We start from the raw sequence: 20,361 nt of genomic DNA on the forward strand, positions 1-20,361 counted from the left end.
AGCCACCGTCAACAGCCACAGCTCCAAAGGGAGGAAAGGGCCACAGACTCCCGACTAAGGAGGGCAAGGGCAGCAAGGCGGAGAAGTCAGGCAGCAGGCCTGCTGCCCATGGAGGACCCGTCACAGCTGCCCAGGAGGAGCCCGCAACCCCCATAGCCGCTGCCCCGGGAGGAACCGGCACAGCTGCCCCGGGAGAGCCCACCACCCCCATAGCCGCTGCCCAGGGAGGACCCAGCCCAGCTGGCCAGGAGGGCCCCACCACCCACAGCCCAGGTGGGCATTGAAGGAGCACCATCCCCGCTGCCCAGGAGGGCACCACCAGGCAATGAGCAGTTGGCCATAGAATGGCCGCCATCTCCAGCACCGCTCCGCTGGGGACCGCCGTCTCAAGAACCGCTGAACTGGGCCCTTCAAGGCAAGAACCACTGAACTGGGCCCCGCCGTCTCCAGCACCGCTCCGCTGGGGACCGCCGTCTCAAGAACCGCTGAACTGGGCCCTTCAAGGCAAGAACCGCTGAACTGGGCCCTTCAAGGCAAGAACCGCTGAACTGGGCCCTTCAAGGCAAGAACCGCTGAACTGGGCCCCGCCGTCTCCAGCACCGCTCCGCTGGGGACCGCCGTCTCAAGAACCGCTGAACTGGGCCCTTCAAGGCAAGAACCGCTGAACTGGGCCCTTCAAGGCAAGAACCGCTGAACTGGGCCCTTCAAGGCAAGAACCGCTGAACTGGGCCCTTCAAGGCAAGAACCGCTGAACTGGGCCCTACAAGGCAAGAACCGCTGAACTGGGCCCTTCCAGGCAGGAACCGCTGGCCCTTTGGCAGACGTGGCAGGGCAGGATCTGTCTCGGGCAGGGCTGCAGGATGTCCTCTGGCCAACATGCCTCCTCCAGTGGCAGTGGAGTCTGTTATGGACTGTTTGGACTGTGGCTTTGCTCTCCCCAGGATGGCCCAGTGGGCAGGCCACCCACTGTATGGACTGTTTGGACTGTGGCTTTGCTCTCCCCAGGATGGCCCAGTGGGCAGGCCACCCACTGTATGGACTGTATGGACTGTGGCTTTGCTCTCCCCAGGATGGCCCAGTGGGCAGGCCACCCACTGTATGGACTGTTTGGACTGTGGCTTTGCTCTCCCCAGGATGGCCCAGTGGGCAGGCCACCCACTGTATGGACTGTTTGGACTGTGGCTTTGCTCTCCCCAGGATGGGCCAGTGGTCATGGAGTCCCCTCGTGGATCTGGCGTCGTGTACTCAAGTGGCTGAGGTGCCCCCCCTTCCCTTCCCCCTGAGGTGCCTGTCCTTTTTTCTTTCTGATGCCCCTGCAGTGTTCTCTCCGTGGAGTTCTTGTCGTGGGACTGGGCCTTGCCCCTTTGCTCAGGACCCCTGTGGTCCACGGACAGTGGTTGGACTACATTTAGTAGCTGTATATATTTTGTACATAGTTTATTTATTTATTTGGATTACTGCTGTCCATTTTTCAATATATCTGCCCGTTTGAGATCTCTTCTTTTGGTCTTTGCATTATTTCGGAAGGGGGGGGTTTGTGGGTTGTGACAGTGATCTGTGGGAATGCATTGATGTGTGTGTTGTAGTGGGTGTGTGCCGGTAATCTTTTCCCTCCCCTGTGTCGTAGGTGCAGTACTCACTGATGTCTTCCGCGCCGCCGGGCGTGCTCCTGGTAAAGGAGCAGGTATAGGAGTGCGGGGATGACCTGCAACTCGGGTTCCATACTGCCGGAATCTCGTGTGGTGTATGTGGAGGTGAGCGTTTTCCCGTTCGTAGTCTGTTTCCGCCGTGTTTTTATCGGCGGTGCTCCCGCCCCGGAAAAGGTGGCGGATTGGTGGGTCGTGATAGGGTGGGCGGTACATTGTCTGCCGCCTGGCTGTTGGCGGGGACCGCCACGCTGTTTGTTTGTTCCGCCGTGGCGGGCGGAGTGTTAATGCGGCGGGCTGTGTTGGCGGTTCCCGCCAGGGTCAGAATTGCATATTTTGGACCGCCGGCCTGTTGGCGGGTTGGCCGCCGCTTTATCACCGACCGCCAGGGTCAGAATGAGGGCCCAAGTGTGAAGCAAGAACCTTCAAATTTTATGTGTGTGACCAATATGTGGGAGTTGAATTATACATAATATCCCCTTCCTTATGAAGGATGGACCTTGCCAGACAATCCTAGACCAAATGACCAAGATCAACACAATGTAAATGTGAGAATGTTAATTATTAATTGGGTTTGGTGGTAGCCCAACACAAGTAAGAAGGTCACTATCTTGTGAGGTCAGTTAACGCTTTCAATAATTTAACCCTGAGGTCAACCCCTGGTATGTATGGTAGAGAGCAGCCAGGGCAAATGTAGGAACATGTGTAGATCATTTAGAAATACCAACACAGGTGTAACATTAAAACCACAACACAATAAAAATCCCACTCCAATTAATACAAACATAAAATAATTAAATAGACAGAATTACACCAAAATGACAATATTCTAGTATGGGGAACCAACATTTTAAGTAAATATTGCACCAAAATGCACAAAGAGCAAATGGTCATTGTTAGAAATCAGGTCTCCATCCTGCAACCTGTCCAAGTAGGGACCACAACCCTAGTCAGGATAATTCACAACACAACCTAATTATCTGGGGCTCACTCTCTGGTATCTTGGCACAGAGCAGGCAGGCTCAACTCACAAGGCAATTTAAACACAGTGAAAACACCACAAACAGACTTCACACCAGGTTAGAAAAACATTTAGGGCAATTGTGTTTCAACCATTATAGGTGTATAATTAGATGCTCCTAGAAAGTTAATGCAAGGCATGTGACTTCAACAGGATCACATAGTGAGGGGGGACAAAATCAGCACTCATCATCTAGGTCCAAGAGTCACCACATTAGTGAGTAGGGTATTCTGCGTAATACTTTATTATTCTATGACTTCAGGAGTTGTATTGCAGTTTCTTACAAAATGTAGCTGAGCTATTGTGGGCAGAATATGGTTGGTCAGTCTTCAACAGAATTGAATAAACTATTTATTTGAGTAAATCAAGACCGAACTACAAAAATCGATCATGTGGAAGTCAAGATATAAATTTTTAAAGAGTAAGGCCCTCATTTTCAACACAGCGGGATTTCCCGCCGTGTTCAGGCTGGCGGTCTTTTCATCGACCTCCAGCCCCCTGGAAAACCCACCGGCTGTATTATGTTCTCCCTACAAGGCTGGCGGGCGGAGACAGTGTCTCCACCCGCCAGCCTGGCGGGGTGCACAGCCGTAACATTGAGGGCGGCTCCATTAGGAGCCGCCGCCAATGTTGGTGTACGGCGGGTGCAGCAGCATCCGTCGCGCATGTCACTGCCCGTAAATTGGGCAGTGACATGCACGACGGGGGCCTGCACGTGGGCCCCGGCACTGGCCATGCAAAGTGCATGGGCAGTGCCAGGGCCCCCAGAGGTGCCCTGGGGCACCCCCTCCGCCAGCCTTTTCCTGGTGGGGTATCCCACCAGGAAAAGGCTGGCAGCATATAAAACATTATCTGCAGGGTAGCGCAGCTACTCTGGTGGATGGTGTTTCATCCCGCCACTAGGCTGCCAGGCGGCGGGAGCATGGCGGTGGGTGACGGCTGCCGCTGGCGGCCATCAACCAGTTCAATATGTGGTGGTTTGGCCCACCATGCCGGCTGGCGGCTGCAGCCGCCACTGCCGACATGGCAGGCCGAACCACCATGTTCATAATAACCGCCTAAGTTGCTTATTATGAGTTTGGGGATGAAAACATCCGTCTTCCAAACTCCTGACGGAGAGGTCTCCGCAGTGGCCCCCTGCGCTTGTTCTACCCCAGACTTTCCATGGCGGTCAGACCACCATGAAAATGCTGGCAGAGAACAAGGCAGAGAACAAGGTTGTAATCAGCAGCACGGTAAAGAGTTCAGAACCACCCTGGCTGAATACAAATGGGGCCGCTATCAGCCTGTTGGGATCACTAATCCTGATGGAGACAGACGTAGGTTGGCGTGTCTGCCTGCCAACCTCATAATGTGGTGGTTGGACCACCACCGCGAGGATGGAGGTGTGAAAACAGTGCTTAGAAGTCAAAAGGTGAAAAGGCTGCTGAGGATGCAAGAGACTGGTACAAATTCAAAATCTCGGTTGACACGATGGAGGAGAGGCAGACTACAGAACCCACACAGCATCTCTCGAAACAGTGCCTTTGATGGAGCAAACCGTCGTCATCAAGGGAACGATGAGTCAGTATTTTCCATGCAGCTGGAATACTGTATCGGTGTTGGGCTCCTTTGAAGTGAATGCAATGCAGCATTGTCGTACTGCGCAGAGCTTTGTTGGTGAGCAATGCAGGCTGTGGATCTGCTATTATGGAACAGTCTGTTGCAGAACCCACTTTCGAGGCCCAGAACGTATGGGGGCACCTCAGGCAAGGTTGAAACTCACAAAATGCAGAGTTCAGCAGCACCAAGAAAGTTGTAAGCAATCTTTGTTGTCCCTGAGACTGCAGGGGAGTAGGGGGCAAGACAGCAATCTTTCCAGCAGGATCAGAGAGCAGAAGGCAGCAGGGCAACAAGCAGAAAAGCAGTCCTCCCAGAAAAGCAGTTCAGTTGAGTCTTTTGAGCAGTACAGCAGTGCTTCTGACAGAGGTTCAGTTCCAGATCCAGAAGTGCCTGATTTGAAGGGGGTTAGAGACCCCATACTTACACCCAAAAGTACCTTTGAAGTGGAGAGACTTCAAAGAGTGGCGTTGAAGTGAACCAGTTACCTTCTAGACCAGTCCTGTCTGCCAGACCATGTGCATGAGGTTGTCAGTCCTTTGTGTGGGGCCAGGGTGCTCCCTTTTGAAGTCTAAGTGTGAGCCCTTCCTGCCCAGGAAGACCAATCAGTATACAGATGAATGCAGATGCAGTTGAGTGTCCTGTGTTTGTGGTGGTCTAGATGAAATGCACAATTGTAGCTGTCACCCAGCATGGCCTAGACATGCATCAGAGTCAGGCTGTGCAGCACATTGAGCAGTAAGAGCAGAGAAATGCCTACTTCCTAAAAGTGGGATTTCTAAAATAGTAATGCTAAATCAATTTTACCAGTACAGAGGATTTGTCATTATCATTCCAAAGATATAAAACATGATCTAGCATCTACTTTCTGATAATAAATTACAGCTCAAATTGATTTCAAGGAATTCCCAATGTTAGCCTATGAGACGAGTATACCTCACAGTAGTGGAAAACCAATTTGGGTCTTTTCTACTACTAGGACATAGCCTGCCTTTTGCTTGCATTGTACCCTGCCCTACAGGCTACCTAGGGCATACCTTAGGAGTGAGTTATGTGTAATAAAAGGGGTGTTTAAGGCATGGAAAAGGGTTTTAAATGTGAAAAGTTGTAGTGGCAGTAAAACTGCACACATGCTCTGCAATGGCAGTCCTGAGACATGCTTAAGGGGCTACTTATGTAAATGGCACAATCAGTGCTGCAGGCCCACTAGTAACATTTAATTTACAGGCCCTAGGCATAGGTAATGCACTTTACTAGGGACTTATAAGTAAATTCAATGCCAATTGGGTATTGAGTCAGTATTACCATGTTTTAGGGAGTGAGCACAAGCACTTTAGCACTAGTCAGCAGGGTCCTAAAACCAGCAAAAACTAAGTCAGAAAAAAAAGAGGAGGAAGGCAAAGAATTTGGAGTCACCCTTCAGAGTGGGCAATTTTCCAACAGTGCAAGTTCAATTTGACCACAATGGAGTGCGGGTCATTTACAACAACCAGGCTCAACCCTGTTTGAGGTTTTGCCTTAGAACTTACTCTTATTTTACTGGAAGTCAAAATCCATCAGCGTGGTAAGGAAGTTGTATCCGAAGAGGGCTGTCTTATAGTAATTGGAGTAGTCCAAGGTGAAGTTTGGCTCAGCTTTGACTAGGGTTGGGTGATATATTCTGCTCCACCAGTGAAGTTGGTGGAGTTCTGGCCACTCTGTGTTAGGCATGTAATGCAGAGTTCTGGCAAATGTCACCAAGTGCTATATGGTGGAGTATTTTCTTGTGTGTGGTTCATCAACAATAGTTTGGCAAGCACAAGTGAGAAATTAAGTCCCCTATCACAATATTTTGGGTGCTAGGAGAGCACACCCTGAGATTCTCCCAACACGAGCAGTTGCGGGCAGTCATGACCGTTGCCATTGAGAAAGCTGCTGCTCTAGTAGAAAATCTAGCTGCAGCAAAACCAAATGGAAAAGCAGTGCACTCTGGCATGCAGTGTGGTAACAGTTGTGCTGATCTTTCTGTGTGGAAGAAGCTCCTGGTGCTAATAAATCAGTGTAAGCAGCGCAATGAGCTGATTCACAGTACTCCTGGGGATTTTAACAAACTCCACAGAATTCAAATGGTGGAAGCCCACGAGTTGCGCCTACCCTTAGTTGTGGCTGGAAAAGCTCAGACTGGGAGAAATTCAAATTTCTTGCCCCAGAAGTCCTCCTGATGGGGAGATACTTACTTTTTTCGCAACTTCATCAAGTCAAGATTTTTTCATTAGGCCCTCATTGTGAACAGCACATTTGGGAAGGCAATTTTTATCATACACATTACTACAAGGAACATAATTTAAACACATACAATAATTATTGACTTTTACAAGTTGTGCCCTTTAAAATGGGGCATAACATGTGGACTTTGGTGTTTTGTGCACCACAACACTAAAATCAACAGTTTACCATTACTAAGCTTGCATTTTCCCCTAATATAATTCAGCAGGTTTCACATGTTCCAATTTACCTGAAGAACATTGTGAGGAATGTGGTAACTATCACAAAATCCCTTATTCCAACTCCTATGCTAATAGTAGTTTACACAGTGATGAAAAGGATGGGTCATCGGTAATGAGGGCCTTAATCTTGTTTCAAAATTCAAAAATCCTCCAGCAGGGCAAGCTATATTCAAAGAGGGCTCCTTAAGGCTGGATAACTCGGGACAGCTGGAGGTTTTTTATTTAAAAAAAATTCTAAATCCAAAGTTTTTCTGGGATGACAGAAGGAGTACACTTGGACACAGCCAAGTATCCCAGGATCTCAGGAGCAGCACTTAGTGGTCAAGATTCACTTGGGTGCTGGTCAGAACTAGGTGGTATTGGTTAGCTGGTCTCTTTAGTAACATGGCTCTTGCAGCTTGTTATGCCGCTGTAGTTTACACAGACAGTCAGCCAACAGACCCTTGGAGTCTTCTTCTTTGTTCTGTGTACAAGTAAGAAACAGGCCCAGCCCCTCAGATCTCCTCACATATCTCAAGCAGCAGGTGCATTTCATCTTCTGTTCTTCCATAGTTCCAGAGTGTTGGAAATAGGGTTATTGTTTATGTGGGGTGTTAATCTTACTTGAGCAGCAGCCACAGTCCCTGTCAGGATGAATCACAAAGGTCACTAAATTAACTTGTGCTTAGCCATCTGGAAGCTTGACAAAAGACTTTCAGTCATAATTTAGAGACAGTGTCTAAAGTACTTATGCAGCAGACAAAGTAAAAGGTGAAAACACAACACAAAACAAATCCTGCATCACTTTAGAAGAATATAATACATTTTAATAAATTATTTGCCACTAAAACAACAAACATTCAATCAGTAGAACTGAAGTTATATATTTTAAAATTGAAGATCAAATACAAAAAGTGGACTTGGCCCAGTCTGCACTTACTTTCTGACTTAGAAGAAATTCCAGCAAAAAGTTGCCTGAGAAGGGAAAGTTGAATGTGGAAAGACTGCCAGCGGTGTCCAAGGAGGAGGCTTCATCAACAGGGAGCTGCTGGATGAAGTCACAGTGAAGATTTTCTTGTTCAAACTTAGGGCTTGATTATGAGTTTGGTGGTCAGGCTGCCAGACAGCCAAACCAGAGGTATCAATAAAGACCTCTGAGTAAACAACTTCCTGCATGCCTTACTACAATGTTACTGCTGGGACCACAGCAGTCTTCCTGATAGTCGTGGACTTGCAGGGACCTCTGTCAGCAATAAAAGGAATATTTTTACATTTGTGTCGATACCGATGTGTACATTTTGTCCAGAATGTACACATATGCATGACACATGTCTAAATCTACTCAGTGCATGTACCGTTCCATTGCTGGGGTCCAGGCCGATATGCCATGTCCAGTCAATGCAACACGCACTTATCGAATCAAATCAACTCAGGGTTTAAAGAGCGCAACTACTCACCTGTAAGTGGCCTAAGGCACTAAGGGGCCTTGTCCTCTGAGCTTCAGTTGAAGAGCCAGGTTCTAAGGTCCTTCCTGAATTGAGGTAGTGATGGTGACTGCATGAGGTGCAGGGGCTCTGACACCTCAAAGCAGGCAATCTCCCCACCACAGTTGGCTCGACTGTAAAGCACTTTGTAATGTGCACGACGGTCTCATTGTCTGTACCGCCCTCTGACAACTCCTTTTCCCCAGCCACAGTTAAGGCGATTAAAACATTCTGGAAGTGTCCGCGGGATTCCAGCAGTCTCTATTCCAGTAGACTGCAAACTTCATAATTGGGCAGTCAGACTGGCAACATGGCAGCAGTCGGACCACACCTGCCGCCATGGAGGCTCCCAGACCACCAAGCTTGTAATCAGGCCCTTAGTCTCTTTTTTGGAAGTTGAAAATCTCCAGCAGACTTGCCTGGAGGCTGTTGCAGATGAGACTTTCATGAGGCCAGATACACCTTTAGTGAAGGACTGCTAAACAGGATTTGCTGCTGCAGGACTGAACATAGCAGGAGCTGCTTCCAAGTCAGGCTTACCGGCAATGCATCTTGAGTGGATAGAAAATCAGGTTGATCTCAGTCTCCTCTGCTTTCAGAGCAGTTTTAAGCATCTTTTAAGTTTCACAGTTTAGATTACTGCTATCTGGACACATTTAACACTACCACCATGTGAAATAAAAGGGGAGTTTAATGTGTAGGAGTAACTCAGCCTGAGTATAGGTATGAGTTCAAGATGGATGGAACCTTTTCTGTCACTAAGCCTCTGATCAGGAGGCCAGCCAAGTAGCACATAGAGTCACTCTGGTAGTCCTGGGTTCAAAGAATGAAGCAGTGTTGAAGCAGCAGGGAATGTCCGCGAGGGTTCATGTCAGGCCACAGGCAGCAAAGCAGTTCTTCTAGGTGCAGCAAGGCTGTCTTCTGAAGTGCACAGCAAGCCACATCAGCAGGCAGTCTTTTGAGAGTCATTCCACAGTCCACAAAGTGAAGTGATGAGTGGCTCTGAGGGTCCTATTTTTATATGTGACACCTTCTTTGAAATATTAGATATTTCAAAAGAATTCTCTTTGAAGTGCTTGAAGTTTCTTACCTCCACTGCCCTGGCTCCATGATGGTTGCATGCAAAATCCTGTCAGTCATGGCCCATCCAGGCACACTTGATCCCTTTATTGTGTGGCTGTCTGGAAGAAATAAACAAAGTTCAACTGCCAACTAAACCAAGTCATGTGACCCAGGAACAGGCTGTTGGAACCACATAGCTAGGGCAGAAAAATGCCAACTTTCTAAAAGTGGTATTTTCTAAGTTGTACCTTAAAATCTGTGAGACTTAAATTACACTTTCTGATACACTAAACATGAAAAGTTCAACTGCTTCCAACCAAAAGGTATCACTTATTAAAAGTATCAAGGCAATTCTATGTTATCCTATGGGAGAGGTAAGACTCATAGTAGTGAAAAATTTACCTCGGAGTGTTTCACTAGCAGGTCATTTAAAACTTAAAAGTATTTTCCCTAACCTTTCATTACAAAGCACCCTGCCTTTTGAGCTACCTAGGGTCTACCTTCGGGCTGGCTTAAGTATAATAACAGATTTTAAGGCTTGAGAAGGGGGCTATTTTGCTAAGTCACATTGGCAGTCTAAAACCAAAGTCAGGCTGCAGTGGCAGACCTGTGACACATGTTTAGGGCTCCTTAGGTAGGTGGACAACAGTGTCTGTAGGCCCACTGTTAGAAGTTAATTTACTGGCCCTGGGTATGTGTTATACCACCTTACTGGGGACCTAATAGCAAATTAGATATGCCAATCAGGTGTCAGATAATGTAACTGTGTTTTAAAAAGTGAACAGAAGCACTTTAGCAGTGTTAGAAGTATTAAAGTGCACATAGTACTAATGCCAGGAAAAATAAATTCAGAAAAATAGGAGGATAAGGTCAAAATATTTGGGGAAAGACCATGCTATAGCTGATAAGTTTAGCACAGAGTATTTTGAGGAGGGTACTAGGAATGCCATATTTATTACTTTCACAAGTGTGTGGGTGGAGGTGACTCATGGTTCCCTATATTCAAACAATCCACTGGTAGCCCTCTCTGACTAAGTGCAAGTTGGAGAAATCCTTCTCCCCATTTGCAGAGCCTGTTTGATCACTCCAGAGGTGTAGCCTGAGAAATGATCCAGCCCTTCTCTGTGGTCACTTGAAATCAGTTCTGGGGCAGCATCCCTCCACAGGGATGGAGCCATCCTCATTAGGTGGACAAAGATAATGGTGTGCCCAGGTGTGATATGACATCTTCTTGCTACAGGGGGATCAAGTTTGAAGATAGTTAAGTTCATGGGCCCTGCCCAAATGCTCGTCCTGCTAGAGAAACCAAAACAACTCCCGTACCAGGCTTTAGTTTCTAGAAGCAGTTTTCCCACCACATTCAGAGCTTTAGCACTCAGAGGGCTGCAGTTTGAGGCTAATGCAAATTAGCCTTTAGAGGACGTAGGCATAGAAAAGGTGACTTTCAAAAAGCAATTCTTTCTTAATATACATTAGAAATCCAACATCACCAGAGAATCAAGCTTTTAATAAATATTACATTGAAACACAAATGATATTTCTAGTTGTTTCTTATCTGAAGATCAGCTAGCCTTGCCATAATGAATATAGCTTTTAGGTGCTATTCACCATAAAGCCATGATTAAATCATCTATCATCTTTATACATACCACTTTTTTAAACAGCTGAACATAAGATATACTAGGTGGAATTATTAATATTTTAATGGAAGGTTTAGACTGCCAAAAGAGTTTAGTTTGACAAGCCAGGATTATTTTTTTAACTGCTGCCATGTTTGCCTCACCACACTAGTGTATGGTGGAAGTTAGCTTCCCATGCCAGATGCATATGGCATACTATATATTACAAGTGTATAGGGAATTTAAATATGTCAATTAGAGGGTAGCTGATTCAACATGGTTTAGGGATCAAATCACATGCACTGAGGCCAGGGTGAATTGTCCCATCCCACATTTAAAAGAAACACTGCATCAGTCCACAATGAATTTGAAGACTGCACTAAATGCCAATCATCAAACATCTTTTGAGAGCGGGTCATAAAGGGAATCAATTTTCACTGGTGTTTCTTTAGATAAAGGTATTGATGGAGGTTCAACTGGGGAGTATTATTCTAAACTGGGGATAATACTTAGAACTTGCTAGTTTTTACTTTTTTTTCTGTATTTCTCTCTTAAACAAAGCGTTCATTTGTCAGGGCTCATTCAATCAATTCTGGTAGAGATTCTAGTTGGGAGTTCTTATTTATGCATCCATAATTTTGTTTTCAACCCTCAACAAATATGAATCATCTGAGTTTAATCTAAACTTACCACATCCAATATTTGAAAGTAGGTCAGATGGGAAAGGACATCTGCTGCCCCTCAACAAAGTGCTTCTTCAGCTCAAAAAGTGCTACCTTGGGAACAATTTTGTAAACAATACTCTCATTCTTGCACCTGTGCTAATTTACAGACTTGCAAATGCACTGTACAAACAAGAGAAGTAGAATATGGAACCACAATTAAAACTAACACACGGTATGTCATTGCAGGTGGAATTGGCTTGGTGCTGCAGGGGGACCACAAACCTTCCTATACTCTGGGATCCTTTGCTCCATTTCTGATAGGCATACTTTGGGGGAGGAAGTCACCAACACATAGGAAGAATGGCAGTGTAAATGACAACTGATATTGACATAGGCAGGTGCAATAATTGTAGAAATAACTACATGGTCGTTTGGAGAGGCTCATCAGCCATAATATCAGGCATAAAACAGTAACAGGGATAGCTGATCATGATTGAAAATGAGGAGTCAAGATTTTTTTTGTCTGGTGTAGCATTATATAGGGAAGATGTCAGGAAACCAAACTCAGTGAAAAAACAGACACACAGGGCCTCATTCTAACCCTGGCAGTCTTTTGACCTCCAGGGTTAATGTGGTGGTATCACCGCCCACAGGCTGGCGATGCATACCGCCACGTTATGAGATTGGTGGGTTGGCTGCAGCCAACCTGCCACTTCTCCACTCATACCGCCATGGGGATATGAACCCCCAGGCCAGAGATATCTATCTCCAGCCCGGCAACTGTCATAGTACTGACCATGACATTATGGGCAGTAAGCCCTACCGGTGACAGAGAATTCCTTCCCTGTTACCGGTAGGTGGCTCCCCCATCCCCCAACACTCACCTAACACTTTCGACCCCACTTCCATCCAGACTCACCCCTCCCCCTCAGATCCAGTCACATACCCCCCATACACACACACCACACAACTGACCCCACCCCCACAGCCACACACACACACATCACTCCCCCTCCCCAACCCCTACTACAGTCACACCACCCCTCACACCACACCCCCTCACTGCATACATGTACACAGACACCCGCATACACCAGGCATACATCCATTCACTTAGACATACACGCATTCATTCACACACTGACATACACGTATTCATTCACGCATACTTCCAGACATGCTCACGCACATTCTAACACAATCACACTGACATGCAGGCACACATGCAGGGAACGGGAAGGGGCACTGCTACTGCCAGCAGTGCCATGCCAGCAGAACACCGCCAGGTTGTATTACTGGACATAATATGGCTGGCGACGTTCCACTGGCATGGTGGTGCTGGTGGTAGCAGCTTACCATAGTCCACCACCATGAGCACTGCCGGATTTCCACCTTTGTTGAGGTGGAAGTCAGGCAGTGCTCATAATATCGCGGACGAATGGTAGCCGCGGTGGCTCTATGATGGCGTCCGTCACTGTGGCAGTAGGCAGTAAGTACTGTCAATGTAATAATGAGGGCCATACTTCTTGAAACATGAGGAAGCCCCCCTGAGTCATTGCAGATCAAGGGGATCAAGTGGTGTGTGTAATGTTCAACAACTTGGTAGGGAGATGAAAATGTTCATTGTAGGTTACAATGCTGTTACTCACACTGATCAGGACCTGTGAGTGACTTTTTTTCTGACAGCAGAAGAATGCAAACATACTGATCAGTAGACAAATGGTAGTGTCTATGGATCAGAGAGAGAGGGGGAATCAAAATATCAGAAGCAACAAAAGCTGCACAACATGAACCAGAATGAACATAGAACAAGTATCAAAAATCCAGCAGGGCCAAGACAGCATTTGAAAATAAGAAGAGTCAGTAAAAGCTGAGTTCAATACTTTGAAGATACGTTAAAAGAACTAGCAATAAATTATTTGAAGGCAAGTAAGCGCATCCCATTTCCGCTTACATATATTTTATTGGCTGCTTTTAGACTTTGAGTCAGGTCACAAATATGTAAACCTCTCTTTCTCTAGGTGTTCCAAGGCAGCATTATACCCTGGCATCTCCAAATTATACACTGTAACGTTTGGCAGACTGGGCAATTATTGCAAACAAAACGGAATACCCTGACTGCCAAATTTTTGTAAACCACTTAATTTAGAGACAGAAGGACCATTAATATTTTGACAATGGAGGCTCTTTTGGAAGGAAGTACATTTCATCAATCTCTCTATTAGGGGTGGATGGACAAGAGAAAGGCAATTATGACCATGGCTGGACTGCGATCCCAAAACAGCCCCCAGGTGGGGGTGAGGGGCAGAGAGGTGACGAAGCACTCATGCTTTTGTTCTCTTATTACTCAAGGCTGATATAGCAGCACTGCTGCAAAACTGGTCCAGAGTAACAAAACCGTCCCCCTCTACTAAAAACCAGTCCCCACCCATTGCCAACTATGCCCAGCCATGGCCTGATAATGACTACCACACCCAGGGGAATATTCCAATGACCTTGGTTCCTGCCCATCAGCTCAGTGGGAAAGTTGTAATAGGGATGTTGGGGAGACCGCCACCTCAACGGCTGTCTCTACACCATGGGTCTGGCGGTTGGCAAACCAAATGAAAAGCCAACCGCAAAGCCAACCGTCAAACTCATTATCAGGTCCCTTGTTTTAAAAAAACAAAAATATTCCAAGTGAAGAGTCATCAAATCTGACAGTGGACATACTTCACAGTTTTATACATTTCAAGGAAACACCATGAGAGTGGATCCTTTCAATGCACAGAGATTACAGCTGGGCCAGTGGTCAACTCTAAATTTGGCATATGGAGCCCTGCTATAAAACCAGATGAAATTTCCTACAACATTCTACCTGACACTACTCCATCTGCCAAACTCTAGATGAAGCCCAGAGTTTTCAGCAAAAAAGATTTTAACACACTGACCTACCTTACGGCAACATTTATTTCTCCGTGCCGTCATACTTATTTCTTCGAATCTTACCTCCTCAGCCTAATTGTCCACTCCCTCTCTTCGTCCCACACACTAGCCCCCTTCTCTACAGCTGTTGATATCGCCACAGCTATATTATAAGCATTTGTTTATAGTTTACTTTTTCAAATTTAGGGCCATGTTTGCAATACTTTGGTAAAGGGCAGCAACACATGGCTTCTGACTGTGCTGCCCTGCATCAAAAGAAAAGTGCAGGAATGAGTTGTATCCATAAGATACTGCACATTCCTGTTCTCTTCCACTGCACTGGTGCTCAATTGGCTGCCATGCAGCAACGCAGGTACCATTACACCATGGTTCAAGAGTGTCTGCATTGTAGGAATTATTGTTTTTGTGCAGGAAAGGACACCTGCCTGCCTCACTGGCGGCATTCCCCTCATTTTATGTGTGCTGCAGAATGCAGTTGCAGAAAGCAGCAGACATAGAAGGAGGAAATAACAAGGATAAATAAAGTTATTTCTCTTCGTTACACCTTCCCTGGGAAGGTGTAGGCTTTTGATGCAATCCCAGGTTTACAAATCCTTGTAAATCTGGAAATGCATCAAAATCTATGGATGTTGCATGGGAAAATCCACTGCAATGCACATGGAATACTTTTCCGAGTAAGGCAACAGAGCAACTTCCACTACGTTGCCTTTCTCCATTACTACAAGGCAATAAAGAGTCACGCAAAGTGGCTTTGAGTGGCCTTGTAGACATAGTGACGCAGCATGCACTGCTTATGGGTCAAAAAAGTGACGCACTAGCACAAGCTGCCTGTAAATATACCCCTTAGGATCAAATAAACCTCGATGATGTTTGCTAAAGTTTTGCAGATTGCATTTGGAATCACTGGTGCAGTACTATGTCAGACTTCTTATTTAACAAGCTAAAAATCCATTGTTGAAATTGCTCTGTGATCAAATTTTAATGTCAATTTTATTGAATGTAGTCATGGGTATAAAATGTGAATATTCAGGTTTGTTTTTATTTTTCAGGGTTTTGAGATTATGCAGAACACAGAACGTTTACTGATCAAGAACATATCTGCGGACCAAGTCACAGAGTTCATCCTTATTGGTTTTCCAGGGTTTGGGTCCTGGCAGCTCTGGCTCTCCATTCCTCTGGCTTTTCTCCTTCTTCTTGCTGTGGTGGCCAATGTTACTCTGGTTATAACCATATACATAGAGCAGAATCTGCATGAGCCAATGTGCTACTTTCTCTGCTACCTCTCTATTGCAGACTTACCAATAAGCATGATCACCACTCCCAAGCTCCTTGCCATCCTGTTGTTTGACTCTAGATCAATTAGCCTACCTGGATGCTTCACTCAAATGTTCTTTGTCCACATGCTACTCGCTGCAGAGTCAGGCATGCTTGTTGCCATGGCTTTTGACCGTTACATTGCCATCTGCAGTCCTCTAAGGTATAGATCAGTTCTAAACAACAAACTTGTTGTGAACCTTATGGCTGTAACAACTGGCAGGGCCTTTTTAGGTGCAATACCTGTGCCCTTTCTTGCAGCCAGGTTGTATTACTGCTCTGACCAAATAATTAGGTTTCCATATTGCAATAATTTGGCCGTAACAAGACTTGCATGTGATGATATAAGCATTAGCAGCACATACCAAATGACTGTTCCTAATTTCATTCTGGGTGGAGACGTGGCAATGATCTTCCTGTCCTATTGCCTGATCCTATATGCAGTTTTGAAGCTCAACACAGAAGGAGCATTAAAAAAGGCTTTTGCAACCTGCAGCTCCCATCTAATCATTATTTTAATTTCATATTCTTCTATAATAGTCATAATTATTCCTCGCATCACAGACAATAAATATGCAATTTACTCTGTGGTGCTGCTCAATGTTCTCCTGCTCATAGTACCACCAGCTTTGAATCCTGTTGTATATGGCGTTAGAAACAAAGAGATCAGCCAGGGCATCAGGAAGCAATTCAGCCGTGTATGTGGTGCCTAGGTTTTTAAATAACTACTAGAGAAATCCAATGCACCCCCCTGCAGGATGCTAGATAACTAACTACCACTTTTGATTGAAAAAATATTTACTTTACCCATAGTTCTGCTGTAATATGCCATTCCCTGGCACAGTATTCCTTTGATTTCAAGTGAGGATCTTGTACCCATGCATACCTATGACTAAAATAAAGTTGATGAATATTTGAGTTGAAATAAAATTGATCTTCTATCAGGGGTCTCCATGGTGTTTAATTGTGTATAGTCCTTACCTTGCATCAATTTTCCAAGCAATCTAATTGTTAAGATGAAATTAACCAGCAAGCACCATCTGTTGTGAACTCACCAAACAGTAGAATCAAATAGTAGTTCAAGATATAGAAAAGAAGTATGAGGCCAGAAAATATGATTTGCATGTTTTTAGTCATTCTGAAGACCCAAGTGATTTCACCTCTCAGAAGTTTGATTACTGCAGCGTCACAACACACTTTGGATGGTACTCTAAGCTGAAAGCCACATCAGCTCTTTATTACCTGGGAGATGAACTTCTTATTCTCTGTGGTTCCTTGGACCAATGGCTGCAACAATTTAGCTAGAATGGAACACATTTCAATCAAGGTTGAATCCTATTTTCTAATGCCTTCTGTTCCAAGGTTCAATTGAAGTAAGAGAAAGTAGCTAGTGCCAGACAAGTGCAAGAAGAATGGAAGTAAGGAATTTCACTGTGCTGTCTGCACCACAAAGACAACATGATATAACATAGAAAAAAACATAATATAACATGTCAAACCACAACTGGCATAACAACACCAGCTATGACAATGCAGAATAAAACATATCTTGTATGAAATACCATAGCATACGTTTGTAATTAAAATTCAAATACAAATATCCAGCACCATCTGATGTCTGTTGTAAGATTACGCATACTGCCTGTCAGGTTCCATGTATGTATGGGTGATTGTTATTTCATCAGGCAACATATGAATGTGGACATGGTAACTGGCTATTTGCAACATTGTCACCCTATTTTCTGAATATCTGCTGGTTTGGCATGTACTTGGAGTTCAGCATCATCTGAATAATGAAAGTGCCTGTTAGTCACTTAGATGCCTGATCTGTATATAGGCAGCATGTTTATCACTGGTATTGTGCCCTTTGTCATGTCAGCAATTAGGTGTCTTCATTTACTATTCATGTTTTCTTTATTGTATATCCTAAGGTGGGTTGGGCCCTGGACATCTAAACTAGGTGATAGTGTGCTTGTTCCGAATAATTTAAAGGTGAGTCTAATTATGTTTTTCTCATGATATCAATGTCTGTCAGAAAGCTCATATAGTCTTCAAGGTGAGAGGATACTCAGTAACCCCCTCTTTTTCGAAGCTTCTCTAAAATAGTCAGGGATTCCAAAATCCCAAGGAAGGTACGTTCTGTCCATTGTGGTGAACGATCAGGCAGAGAGGTTTAGCTAGCACAACAACTTAATGAACAACTTCTGTAGTGGTTAGGAGTTTGGACCTCAATGCCTAAGTACATTCTAGGTTCTTTTGTGATTACTCAGGATGCAAAGATTATATCCAATGTGTCATCCACAATGGTTTTTCGATGTATAATGGCCCATATTTAACAAGGTTTTGCATCACCCGTGTGCCAATCAAGAGGGCACAAGGGTGATATAAAACCTAAGTGAGATTTATCTGTGTGGCCCTTCAAAGCTTGATAAATCTAGAGTAATGCAAGGCAGCACTGACTTGTGCTACCCTGCAGCAGGAAGGTGTTCCATGGGTGGAGAGTGTGTGTTTACAGATTTTGGCACATTTCAAGATTTACCATTAGTGCTAGACCTGGGAATGAGTTTCATGGAATTTATTGTTGTTCAATTAGAATCATAACATCTATTCATAAAACAGTACATACAAATGAACACTAGGACAGAAAAGCACTATTTCAAAAAAAAAATGAGTGTCAAGTTTGTGATACCACTGGGCTCCCTATTCCCAAGCTGCCATTCATGATAGCGTCTAGCAATATGCAAGTCTTAGATGCTTGAGGCTAAAAAGGGCTAAAAATGACTGGAACTGGATACATCAGTCCGCATAATTTAAGTACGGTCAGGTTAGAAAGAGCTGCCTGGCAATGGGCAGTTCTAAGGTGCTTGAGTCACAAAGTGCTTCATTGGTCCACACAGGTAAAATGTAGTCTAGTAGAGTGCAAACCAGAGCAATCAAAAAGTGCCCCATGCTTAATTCGTAGACAGAATCTTAGTCATGAAGTTCACAGTTTACTGTTCTAAAGTGCTTAAGGCTGACAGTGCTTTGTTGAACCTTGCCGGGAGAAAACAGCACAATGGGGTGCAGTCCCAGAAGATCAAAGGTGCCCAATGTTCTCAAGTAAGGCCATTATAGGCATTTTGGATTGCCTGTTGCTGCTTTCATAAACATTACAAAATTCCCAGAACACTGGCATGATTCTCCTTGTAAACAGGTTAGGGTGGCCGTCCAACATGTCTTCACTTTTAGGATATGAAATATGGACCAAAGCCAGTAGCACATCAAGGGTTTGAGGGCTTCTCATACACAGATCACATGTATTGGGAGCTCTTCTACTGTGCAACACCATCTGCATCATATAACAACTTCAGCCTCCTTATGACCATACCAATTACCCCTAAGGAGACTTAGACCAAGGTGCATTCTCAAGAGAATATACTTGACTTGGACTGGAAAGCGCAAGATGAGATTATCCCGTAGAGAACCTGCAGGGTACAGGTTCACAGCCCAGTTACCATGTTGTTTGGTTTTAGGTCCTCAAGATCCTGGTCCCATGAAATTAATTTTGCTTATTTTGTTAATAATCTTGCTGTTATTCTTTGTGATAAGGTGTTTTTTTATTAGGTCTTCAGCACTTAGGCCCTCATTATGACATTGGCGGTAAGTACCGCTTACTGCCATGCTGACTGCCGCCAACATAACCGCCACCGCATCAGATTACCGCCACCCATATTATGACTCACACATAGCAGTCTGTCACTATACAGCCACACACACAAGTCCGCTAGCCCAAAGGTCAGTGATAAACTGGCGGTAGCAAAACCCACACCGTTACGCCAACAGAACAACGTCCACAGCATTATGACCTACGTATCACCGCAGCGGACATTCAATGGTGCTAAACCATTGGTGGTACACACCACCGCGCTCAAAATACACACACACATAAAAAACAGCACCACATTGGACAATTTGAATAACACACACCTGACACACATACACACACCACACCCACACAACTATAAAACACACACCCACACTACCCACAACCCTTTACCATTACAAACAAGTGCCACAAGAGAGACATCAAGACCACAGACAAGACCACAGACAAACACCACCATCACCTGTACACCATCCACGCACCTTACATCACACACCCCCACACAGCACCCCGCACACCCTCACCCACACCACTCACACTACAGCCATGGCACCACAACGGCACCCCAGGTTCTCTGAGGAGGAGCTAAGGGTCATGGTGGAGGAAATCATACGGACAGAGCTACAGCTATTCAGATCACAGGTGCAGCAGAAGTACATTGCTAGGAAGATGGAGCTATGGCGGAGAATCGTGGACAGGGTCAACGCCGTGGGACAGCACCCCAGAACAAGGGATGACATCAGGAAGCGGTGGAACAAACTACAGGGGAAGGTGAATCCTTCAAATGGATTCCCCCAGAGACCAGAAAGACAGTTACCCATGCACTCATCAGCAGCAGACTAGACTACGGTAACGCCCTCTACGCCGGCACCACACTCAAACGCAAACTCCAGAGAATCCAGAACACAGCTGCGCGCC

The 20,361-nt window shown here is 45.3% G+C and overlaps 1 protein-coding gene across 1 annotated transcript in view; it reads left to right on the forward strand.

The window, feature by feature from the left end:
- LOC138249368 (olfactory receptor 56A4-like) overlaps positions 1 to 20,361 on the forward strand; it is a 78,744-nt gene that overhangs the window by 33,546 nt on the left and 24,837 nt on the right. Inside the window, exon 2 of the mRNA XM_069203327.1 lies at positions 15,536 to 16,498. Within this exon, the coding sequence (XP_069059428.1) occupies positions 15,536 to 16,498 (963 nt within the window). The remainder of the gene's footprint in view (positions 1 to 15,535; positions 16,499 to 20,361) is intronic.

This window comes from Pleurodeles waltl, chromosome 8, assembly GCF_031143425.1.
Source record: "Pleurodeles waltl isolate 20211129_DDA chromosome 8, aPleWal1.hap1.20221129, whole genome shotgun sequence".
NCBI classification, from domain to species: Eukaryota; Metazoa; Chordata; class Amphibia; order Caudata; family Salamandridae; genus Pleurodeles; species Pleurodeles waltl.